At 37.8% G+C, this 12,208-nt stretch overlaps 1 protein-coding gene across 1 annotated transcript in view; it reads right to left on the bottom strand.

Moving 5' to 3' along the window:
* Nucleotides 1-12,208, bottom strand: part of LOC129234644 (sorting nexin-13-like) — a 96,986-nt gene that overhangs the window by 30,714 nt on the left and 54,064 nt on the right. Inside the window, exons 22-23 of the mRNA XM_054868679.1 lie at nucleotides 11,157-11,225; nucleotides 10,944-11,056 (exon numbers count right to left, since the gene is read on the bottom strand). Of these exons, the coding sequence (XP_054724654.1) occupies nucleotides 10,944-11,056; nucleotides 11,157-11,225 (182 nt within the window). The remainder of the gene's footprint in view (nucleotides 1-10,943; nucleotides 11,057-11,156; nucleotides 11,226-12,208) is intronic.

Below are 12,208 nucleotides of genomic sequence, written 5' to 3' on the forward strand. Positions count from 1 at the left end.
ATTTTTAAACGAGCCAAGTAATAAGTGCTGAAAATCTTCCCACCCGCAGCCGGGTTTGAACCCAAGAACCTAGCGTTGCTGGGCGACCGCTTTACGGCTGAACTGTTCGCGCAATAAAATATCGAGCTATTGATGCAGCAAAAAATGCACCATGATTATTATTGATTTAATTTCAATTTATTACTGCTCCACTCCTATTAGTCATAGCATGATATTATAAGACCTATAGCCTTCCTCAGTAAATGAACTATTCAGCACAAAAAGAATTTTTCAATTCGAACCAGTAGTTCCTGAGATTAGCGCGTTCAAACAAACAAACTCTTCAGCAACAAGTAACGCGTTTTGGATTCAATACTGTAACGGATTCGGTGCGACTTCCACTTTCTTGAAATGAAAACACAGTTCTTGATAAAAACACAGGAAATTTATTTACAAGAAAGATCTTCGACAACTGCTAAATTATTCATCAGCAATTAAGCAATTATCACACAACACCGTAAACTCAACGTTTACACACGTATTTACTTCCAAATACGAAAACAACACAGCGAAATGCCTCGCTATAAACAGAGCTAATACACACTCACAGTTCGAAATCTCAATCGAAAACTCCCCGTTTATCCATCGCTAACGGCTTTTATAAACATCCAAGAATTTTCTACAACATTCTTTCTGCTTCGAGAAATGCGTAGACCGTTATCAAATTTTATCAATGAAAATAAAAAGAATAGGGGGTTGTATACTTTAGCCATATGTAAAAAGGGGTTGTATATTCATTACGGGAAACTATTTACAGGTTACGTTCCTACAATAATTACTATTTACAGAATTTGTAACATTGCCCCCTTCCTAAGGACTGCACGTCCCGGGCAGTACAATCCCCAGAAAGGGTGCCAAACTTCTATCACAAGTTTACAAATATACACATTAATTAATAACTAACAGATACAGAAAACACAATAATAACAAGAAATATTACTAAACATTAAAAGCAAAAATTATCTACACGTTTTATGTTATCAACCATGGTTGTTTACGTAATACTCATGAACTATGGCCATAGTATGGGGCTAACCGATCATAATGTACAACCCTAGGTTTTGCATTAGGTGATTTTTGGATCCTCACTACGACGTCATTTAGTCGGTTAAGGACTTTGTAGGGTCCATCCCAATGCGACTGCAATTTGGGTGAAAGACCTTTCCGTCGGATGGGATTCCATAACCAAACCTTGTCGCCTTCGTTGAATTCATGTCCAGTAGACCTTGTGTCGTATCGGGTCTTCATCTTCTCCGCCGCGATGTTGATTCGCTCTCGTGCGAAGTTATGAACGTCTTCCAACCGGGCCTGGAGATCCTGGATGTACTCCTCAGGCGATGAAGGCGAAACCGGAGGACGACCGAAGACGAGATCACAAGGTAGCCGAAGCTCTCGTCCGAAGAGCATCTGAGATGGGGCAAATCCAGTAGTCTCGTGGACAGCACTGCGGTAGGCCAGCAGGAACAAAGGTAGCTTCTTGTCCCAATCCTGTTGATTTCTGGATACCATAAGTGAGAGATTGTTCAGGATTGTGCGGTTAAATCTCTCCACCATGCCGTCCGATTGTGGGTGTAGTGGTGTTGTCCTAGTTTTCTCAATTCCGAGAATTTGACATAGGCCCTTAAACACAGCAGAGATGAAATTCCTCCCTTGATCGGAATGAATCTGCAAAGGTGTTCCGTATCTCGAGATCCAATGTTGGACTAGAGTCTCTGCTACGGTGGTAGCTTCTTGATCTGGAATGGGATATGCTTCCGGCCATTTGGTGAAGTAGTCGATGGAAACAAGAATGTATTTGTTCCCATCAGCAGTTCTTGGTAGAGGACCCAGGATGTCGATCCCAATTCGTTCGAAAGGAGCTCCAACGTTGTACAGATGTAGCTTCCCCCTGCTTCTCTTCTTCGGTCCTTTACGAGCAGCACAGGCGTCACAAGAATGGCACCACTTCTCCACGTCATCCTTCGCCTTGCTCCAGAAGAAGCGCTCCCGAACTTTATTGAGGGTTTTCAAGACACCAAAATGTCCTCCAGTCGCACTACTATGTATTTCTTTCAAAACATCTGAAATCCTTGATCGGGGAAGTAGTAACTGCCACCTAGATGTTTTGCCGTCGTCAGATTCCCATTTTCGGTGTAGCACGCCGTTCCGTAAATGGAGCGAATTCCATAAAGCCCAGTATCTTTTTGTTGCAGGACTGAAGATGGAAACGTCCTGCCAGCTAGGTCGCCGACTGTCACTTTCCATGAATTCCAAAATTGGTTTTATGTCGGGGTCTTCAAGTTGATCTTTTCGAACTTGGTCGTCACTCCATGGATCAGGTTCTGATGATGTTGAAGTCACTGTCACCTGATAGGCAGTAGGGCTAGTCGTTCCATACTGTTTCTCGATTCGGGAACAATAGTGGCAGTTCTCAGGACAGGGTCTCCTTGATAAAGCGTCAGCATTTCCGTGAGATAACCCTTTTCGATGCTTGATCTCCATGTCATATTCCTGGAGCCGCTGTATCCATCTGGCTATCTGACCTTCCGGATTTTTGAAGTTCAAAAGCCAAGTTAATGAGGCATGATCTGTCCGAAGCAGAAATTTTCGGCCGTAGAGGTAATGATGGAAGTGTTCTACAGCTTTCACTATGGCCAGTAACTCCTTTCTGGTGACGCAGTAATTTCGCTCCGACTTTGATAAGCATTTGCTCCAATAAGCGATGACATGTTCATTTCCGTCAATTTCTTGGGATAAAACAGCTCCGATGCCCTCGTTGCTCGCATCAGTGTCCAGGATGAAGGATTTTTCAGGCTGAGGATAGGCGAGGATAGGCGTTGATGTTAAAGCCTCCTTCAGTCGTAGAAATGCATCTTTGCATTCTTTGGACCATTCAAACTTTTGCTTGCTCTCCGTCAGCTTATGCAAAGGTCGTGCAATGTTGGAAAAACCCTTTACAAACTTCCTGTAGTACGTGCAGAGCCCCAGGAAACTTCGCAACTGATGGATGTTTACGGGACGACTCCAACCCTTGACCGCAGATACCTTTTCTGGATCGGTTTGTACACCTTCAGAAGAGATGATGTGACCAAGGTAGTTCACTTCCCGGCGGAACAAATTACATTTGGACGGGCTTAACTTCAGATTGGCTTCCTTAAGCTTTTGCAGCACCTTCCTAAGATTTGCCAGATGTTCTTCGAAACTGCGTCCCACGATGATGATATCGTCTAAGTAGACCAGACAGGATTCGTAGGAAAGTCCTCTTAACACTGTCTCCATAAGACGCTCGAACGTAGCTGGTGCATTGCAGAGGCCGAAGGGCATCACTTTAAATTGCCATAAGCCTTGTCCAGTTGTAAACGCTGTCTTCTCTCGGTCATCAGGGTGTATCTCAACCTGCCAGTAGCCGCTCTTCAAGTCCAGGGTCGAAAACCACTTGTGTCCGGAAAGAGTGTCCAAGGTGTCGTCTATCCGTGGAAGAGGGTAACTGTCTTTCTTGGTGATTTCATTCAGCCGTCGGTAATCGACACAAAATCTGGTGGAGCCATCTTTCTTTCGGACCAAGACGATGGGAGAGGCCCAAGGACTGGACGAGGGTTCGATGACATCATTCTCCTGCATCTCTTTCAGGAGGGTCTCGACCTCTTCCTTCTTGGCAAACGGTAGTCGTCTTGGATGCTGTTTAATAGGGGGGTGTTCTCCAGTATAGATCCTATGCTGCGTTAAATCCGTCCGGCCCACATCCTCCGATGTAGATGAAAACAGATGCTTGAAGTCGTCCACCAATTGTTCCGCAGCAGTTCTTTGATCATTCGATAACGGCGCACTCCCAATTAACTTCGATGTCAAGGACTCAGAAGACACAGTCTCAGGGGAATTGATTCTTCTAATGATGCAGTTTACTGGAGTACAAGTTGCCAACACATCACCTTTTCGGATATTCCTGGGCCTTTCACTCACGTTGGCGACTCTCACAGGAATTACATCCATAGAAAGGTCCACAAGCGTAGATGCTACCAGCACTCCTTTTAGGTTATTGTTTAGGTTGGGGTATTCAATGAGTCCAAATCGAAAACTACTGCTTTCTTCAATGGAGCCAGGTATTAATGATTCTGACCTTGAGGGAATCAATAAATCTGTTTGGGCTATTATTTGATGAGCGGATTTTACATCACTTTCTGCGGGGAAAACGGCTATGTCTTCTCTCATCGAGTGCAGCTCATTAGTCTTGAAGTCGAGGTTGAAGTCATACTTCTTTAAAAAGTCCAATCCGAGAATGAAGGGGTCCGTGATAGCAGCAACGAATGCCGTATGATGGTAAGTGGCATTTCCAAACACAATTTCTAAGTTTACTTTACCTTCAATCTCGATCTTGTCACCTGTCACAGTTTGGAGGGTAACGCAGGGCGGCGTGCAAAGAATGTTGAGTCCAAATTGACGAGCCACATCTGTTCTAATAATTGTAACATTGGCTCCAGAGTCAATAATCAGTTCGCAGGGAAACCCGTTTACGTATGCGTAAACAAACAGTCCATTGCTGCCGCCACTCGTCGATGAAATCTGGAAAACTTTAAGATGGGGCTCATTCCAATTTGGCGACCTCCGCCCCGCGAGATTGCCATGGCTTAGTTTTCCTGGACCTGCGAGGGAGAGGTGCTCTTCCCTCTGGTTTCTTGGCGAGCTTCACAGTTTCTTCGTAAGTGACCCTCGCCGCCACATTTCCAGCACTTAAGTGATTGTCCATTTTGGTATTTGGGAGCCGAAGTCCTTTTGAGGATTCCTGCAATTTCTTTTATTTGCTTTTCCAGTTCAGCAAAGCGTGACGAAACCGGATCAGGCTCATCAGTTTTCACGCCGCGGATTGAATGGCGATCCTTGCGGGTTGCTTGCTGGGCGGCCTCCAACTTCATCGCATACACAACAGCAGAACTCAGGTCTTTGACATCCGCCATCCGCAGAGCTTTCTGGATTTCCGGATCTCGAACCCCGTCGATGTAGTAGTTGAGTGCCAGGTTGTCTCGAACATCCGCAGGACAGTCGCAAAAAGCAAGATGAGACAGTCTCTCGACGTCCGCCGCTAGCTCTTGCAGGGTTTCCCCGGTTTTCTGGAAACGGGACTTCAACTGGAGTCGGCTGAAATCTTTCTGGCACTTCTCACCGAAGCGAAGCTCTAACGCAGCTGTGAGGGCGGCGAAATCCAGGCGCTGGCTGTCCGGAAGGGTCTGGAGAATGTCCGCAGCGTCACCTCTCAGGGATGCTGCAAGATGACAGGCCTTGGTAGCAGAGTCCCATCCGTTCGCTTCCGCCACTATCATGATTTGAGTTTTGTAAACCTGCCACGAAGTTTTCCCATCAAATGTGGCAAGTTTAATGGACGGTCCAGCAACCAATGTGGGAGCGCCAAACTGTACAGAGCTGCTTTCCGCGGTCGCCAATCTCCTTTCCATGTCTTTAATTTTCTCATCCACATGATTCTCAACTGTTGCGATACGGTTTTCTACTGTTTCAAATTTTTCATCAAAAGCATCAAGTCGATGCTCTATCTCATTAAATTTATTTTCCATCACAGTCTTTACCGAAGTAAGGTCGTTTTTAATTTCCTCTTGGTTAGAAGCTAAATCCTTTTTCAGCACCATTAAATCACTTTTCCATTGTTCTTGATTAGCCGCCATATCATTTTTTAATTGTTCTTGATTAGCCGCCATATCATTTTTTAATTGTTCTTGATTAGCAGCCATATCACTCTTCACAGAGTTGATTGCATCAAGCAGTTGTTTTAATTGTTCATCCATTGCGCGAGTAATCACCATAAAAATAAAGTCCAAATTTAAAAAGTCTTTATGAAAAAAAAGTCCAAAGTCACACTTACTGCAAGAAAGTCCTGAAGTAGCCCCACGTTGGGCGCCAATTGTAACGGATTCGGTGCGACTTCCACTTTCTCGAAATGAAAACACAGTTCTTGATAAAAACACAGGAAATTTATTTACACTATGTACAAGAAAGATCTTCGACAACTGCTAAATTATTCATCAGCAATTAAGCAATTATCACACAACACCGTAAACTCAACGTTTACACACGTATTTACTTCCAAATACGAAAACAACACAGCGAAATGCCTCGCTATAAACAGAGCTAATACAAACTCACAGTTCGAAATCTGAATCGAAAACTCCCCGTTTATCCATCGCTAACGGCTTTTATAACCATCCAAGAATTTTCTACAACATTCTTTCTGCTTCGAGAAATGCGTAGACCGTTATCAAATTTTATCAATGAAAATAAAAAGAATAGGGGGTTGTATACTTTAGCCATATGTTAAGGGGTTGTATATTCATTACGGGAAACTATTTACAGGTTATGTTCCTACAATAATTACTATTTACAGAATTTGTAACAAAATAATAAATAAATACGCAAGTTGCATGCACTTGACTAACTGTACAACGTATTTAAAGTACAAATTAACTTAATATTAAACAAATAAATTCGGCACCGAATATTAAATATTTGAAACGTTGATAACAAGAACTTTATTATTTGGTAATAATAATAAAAATGTTTGACTTACAAACAACGCAATACATTACAATTTGAGTATCAAATTTCGAAAATTGCTTTTATTTTAATGAATTTTCAACACTAATCACGCAATTCATTAAAAGATGTGAAGGTGCTAAAATGTTTAATATTAAAAACATTTAGGACAGTGTTATTAACATTTAATAGTTATTCATGTAAAACCATATCAGTTATCTATTTAAAAAATATTATTATTCAATAATACAATGATTTTAGTGGAAAAAAATTACATAACACTTCTATTATATCGTCACATTTTTTTTCTCAAACATGGAACTCAGTGCATTCTCATTTAGCATGTTTTGACCAATTTCTTCCAGCTCCTCAGACTTTTTTCAACAACTAAACTAAGTTTCAACTTTGAATGTTCATAGTTTAATAGTTAAATTGAATACCTCTTAAAATAATTCACTTCATAAAGTCATTACAGAAATCATTGAACTTACTCATTTATAAGTAAACTACAACGTGCAAAATGGTTCCAAAAGGCGTCAAATGCATACGTTTCGGTATAAATTTTTTATTATCACATACCTCATGTAAAGCTTGGAATAAAAATATCATAAATCCAAAAGTAATGCAAAAACATTAACAATATTATCATAGTTCTTAGTTTTTGAAACGTAATTTTCCAGTAGAATTTAGCTTTCTTCCGACTTGATTCCATGCTATCTCCATTTATATTTTGTTCGAACAATCCAACGATAGGTAATTAAATAATTTTTCTTTTTGTTTTCAACATTTTTGATAAAAGAGATACTAAATTAAGTGCTTTCTAGCAACACAACACTCATCTTGCTGTTTTATCCTTGGCGACGCGGAAGCGACCAGGAACAAATATCCCTCCTGCTACACTTCGAGGGAAGAGGGTAAGACGGAGACAAATGTCGTACCCCCGCCCTGTCGCTTAGGTTTGCGCGCTCACTGCAGAATAAACTGGTTTTTCGGACCGATTGTCTGAAACCTGTCTGCGAGATGTTCGTGTCTGCTAGATGTGCGCCGCGACTTAGACCAAAGATAAACATGAAGCAGAAACGTGCATGACTCTCCTGGAGCAAAGAGAAGATCAAACAGGGACACTAAGGTTAGAAAAGTATTATATTCAGTAAAGACTTTTTTTTGAAATATCTGTGAACAAAAAAAAAAGGTGTTGTGCTTCACGTTTAAAAAGAAAAGGGTATGAGAAATCTTGTGTAAGACGTTCTCTCTACTTTGACACATCCTTCTTGGTTTGTGGGTGCATGAGGACTGCTGGAATGGGGAAGTTATATATATCTTGAAATAAAACAATGCGTGACTTCCGCTGTTTATCAATAATACTACATGATACTTCATCTGAGACACAACACTTACAGATTTAGTGACATATTTTATCTTTTAGCAAGATTCTACTATGTGTCAATTCTCTAAATCGACTCATAGATTTTAAACAGAAAGAAGAATTTTGGTATTAAACTGGTCAAGCAACTCTACCAATCTAAATACGATCAAGAATTTGTGGTACTGTCAAATCTAAAGAAAGCGGTTTAAGACCTAGTGCCCGCCAACGAAATTGAGCTCATTTCCACATTGAAGAGGGTATGGAAACAGTGTCAGAAACAATTAATGTAAACAGGTGGTACAACTCGTGTGTGAAAGGATTAATGCATTGAATCCAGCAAAAAATGACGCATTCTAGTTTTGATATTGCTTCTTTTGAAAGTGTTTTCCCCCCTTTAATTTGAATATTCTAATTTTTTGACTCGATGTAAACCTTCATCACTATAAACTTTTGCATTATTCTGTATAAGATTATTTTTAATTGAGTATATTTGAAATGAAATGCACACTTTAAGGTCTAAGAAAGGTGGCACGTTCATTTAAATACCCAATTTGCACTTATATTTGGTTAGGACAAACTTTTTTCCAAAAAATGAGAAGTATTCCATTATTTGGAATTTGGGTTGCATAAAGCAAATCTTTTCATGTTAAAATCATAATGCTATGTTTAACAGCGATTTTAACCATCAACAGATGCATGGGTATGTGCTTGCATAAAGGAAAAAGTTTGAAATCCCCATTTTTGCTTAAAATTGCTGAAAACACTAAAATTTCCGGAGTCTAAAAGTAAAAATGAATGGAACAGAAAAAAGGAAGCATGTTTCTCCAATTACTTAACAAAAAGTGGTAGTTAAAATATATTAGAGGCTGGTTCTTCTGTCAAAAAATAAATTTGGTTGTGTGCTTGAGTGAAGGGAAAACTACAGGAAAACAAATTAAAATTATTGAAATGAATCACCATAACTTTCATGTTCCATAAATTTAATTTAAAAAAAAAATCTAGAAGATCTCATGTTGTAAATAATATGTAATTATGGATAATGTTTGACAAATAAAAATTTCTTTCAAAACTTAAGATTTTAAAAGTGTACTGTGATAAAACATTAAAACAATACGTAAACAAAACAGTTCTCTGTCACCTACTAAATTTAACGATATGTTAAGTCTTTGGACCCCAACAGTTCAGATTAGACAGACAATACTTTTGAGGTGGGGGGGGGGAGAGATAAATTTTAAAAAAATTCTATACATTTACTGACACTTAATTTCAAGTGTTGGTATACTTATTTTAATATAAAATCGAATCCTGACTTCTGCGAGGGATGCGTTCCAAGACTTGTGGAAAAGGGTATGTGTATGATTTTTTTTATTAACATACCCAACCATTTTAGACATTTTTAAACATTTTTTAAACTGTTTTAGACGTTTTTTAACTGAACACTACCGTTTCTTACAAAAAGAGATGAATTTTTACTGTATTTTTAAAAAAGCTGCATTATTCGACATAAAATACTATTATGATGCAAAAAATCAATGATCAATAGCAGAGAAAGACACAAAAAAAAAAAAAAAAAAAACAGTATGGTACATATAGTATGTAGTAATAATAAAGTACTGCACTGTAAGAGTACTAACTATACAGTAGATACGATAAGTTACATTTATAACTTAAAAATTGAAGATGGTGATTTATGCTGTGCAATCTGATCGTCATTCTAATATATTTTTAAATACAGTAGCTTTGCATTGACTTTTATTACCGTTTACATCTATAGTAACACCCCTTTTTCAGGATCTCTACAGTCAACAATACAAGAGCGGATTCCAATTTCATAATGTTTTTTGTTTTGCTTAAACACTACTCAGCAAGCTTCATATTAAAACTAAGATCTGGACTTATACCGATTGCCTTTTCTTGACTCTTAATTATGCATATAAAAGATTCACTCCATACCTAATTGTTGTGCTACCTTCGATCCACTTTCTAGTTGTTCAAGCATATCAAGAATGTTAATCTTTTCTTAAATTGTTGCAAACTTTCACTTTTTGTTTCCCTCTTCAAACTTTAGATGAAACAGAGTGCGCGGTGCCACAATATTTTATCACTTTTCATATTTAGAATAAGTACATGAAAAATGAGGAGTGGTGATATATACACACTATTATATTAAAGCTATGTTTGTAGAGGGGTGGATGGAAACTTGTGCAGTTAGTGATACTGAAAGGATGAAAGTACATTCACAAAGTCAATGTTCAGGAGTCAATAACAAAGCCGAAACTTAGCATCACGATTCCTATTCAAATATTTTTGTGTTGAGAGCGAGAAATTTGCTTTAGCTCTGAAATTCCTCGCTCCTGAAAAACTTGCGTTATAGCGATTTTGCGTAAGTCAGATTGCGCTGTAGTGGGAGTCGACTGCATAAAACTTGTACTCTATCAAGGTATACTATCCTGGTGCACACTTATGGTGGACAGTACTTGCCTCACCAAGAAAAGCAAGTCACTCTGAGGAAACTTTCCATTAAATGTGGATAAGAAGCGAAACGCCAGGCCCTTTATAGTTTAACTCTTAATATTCGTACCATTTTGACCTGTAACATTTATTTTCAAGATCACCTAGTGCTAATTAAGAGAGTTTGCTTGCATAAACTCTGTAAAATGCAATGAATTTAACAATATTTTGCCCTTGATTTCACTAAAAATAAAAGAAATTAAAGATGTGATTTTTCAAATGTTAGCTAGTATGGTCTTCACTTCAGACAAAAATGTTAAAACAGTGATGCAAATCAGTTGCAAATATATAATTATGCAGTAATGTTTTTAAAATTTACATTTTTATTTTTTGATAATTTGCAAGAACCATAAGACTTACAAAACTTGATTCATTGTTCAAGAAGCAATTTTAAGAGTTAACATGATATTGTTTAAAAAATTTTATTCATCTAAAATTAAACCTGTTATCAACTTTTACATTTTATTTATAGATTTTCAGCAGAGTAGTTATTAATATTTTTTTTAAGTACCTGGTATTGAGCACAGCAACAGGAGCTTTGCAACCACTCTACTTCTCATTTTTGTTTTGTAATCTCTATCTGGATTGGGAATTGCTAGTAATCCATTTGGCCACATTGCTTGCCTAAAATGCAGTGTTAAATCAAGTAAGACAGAGAACAATAACTTAAGACATGACATTTTCTCGCTTGTTGTAAAATTAAGAATTTATACCACAAAGTTACCTGAAAGCCTTTATGTACTCAGACATTTGTTCAGCTGATGTAGATTTTTGAACAAAATGTATGATCCTCCTAGATGGACAAGAACCAATCATTTAAAAACAAATAAGTAATTATCAACTTATTGAATTATATTACTGATTATATAGATCCCTTTAAATTAAATTCTTGTCAAATTTAGAAAAAAATGGTATAAACACAACCCTGTTTTTTAAAGAACTGCACCCAAAGAGTTTCTACTAAATTTTAATGCAAAATTTCAAACGCACTTCAGTTTAAATACATGTTTATGCCTCGGATACATAATTTGCAGACATCAGTATTATTTTTTGAAGAGTGAGTTGTCATACTTTGACAATGAGTGGAAACAAGTTTCATCGTTCTCTCTTTCAGGAACTAAACAATGTTGTCAAGTAACCCAAATCTGTAAATTCACACAATTGGTAGAAATTTTTACGAGGCCTTCTCTGAACAAACGTTTTCCTGCTCTCTTTGGTGGTAACACTAACAGGGGTCTGAGTGGTGATTTCAAAAATTTTAGGACACAATTTTGGTAAAATTTTAGGACAAGTAATATCAAGTTTTGATAGCTTAAATGCAGTTCATAAGCTTGATTTTTTCAGTGAATGATCAATCGTTTCAAATTCAATCTTGAAAACTACAATAGAACTTTTATTCTTTCACACAGTGACACATTATGAAGTAGAAATATTTCATCATAAGATTTTAATCTGGGTTAATCTAAACAGCCAATCTAAAATCTATCTAATATCTATTCATTAAAAGATCTATCCTAAAGGAAAATCTTCAAATGAATTCAACTTTATAATAAGTATATAAACAAACATTTTATTACAGAAATAGACATTTTTGTCTCTCACTATTTTAGAGTTCATGAATTTTTAAAATATACTTCTTTTGCTCGTACTATTGGTCGTACAGAGCAAAACTTGGGCTTAAATTGTTCCAAATTTAATGTACTTTAAAACAGGTATTTACATTTAGCATCATTTAGCATCAAAAGTGGTATTGTTTAGGAGTTAGAAAGGAAAAAC

The sequence above is a fragment of the Uloborus diversus genome, chromosome 1, assembly GCF_026930045.1.
Source record: "Uloborus diversus isolate 005 chromosome 1, Udiv.v.3.1, whole genome shotgun sequence".
Taxonomy (NCBI): Eukaryota; Metazoa; Arthropoda; class Arachnida; order Araneae; family Uloboridae; genus Uloborus; species Uloborus diversus.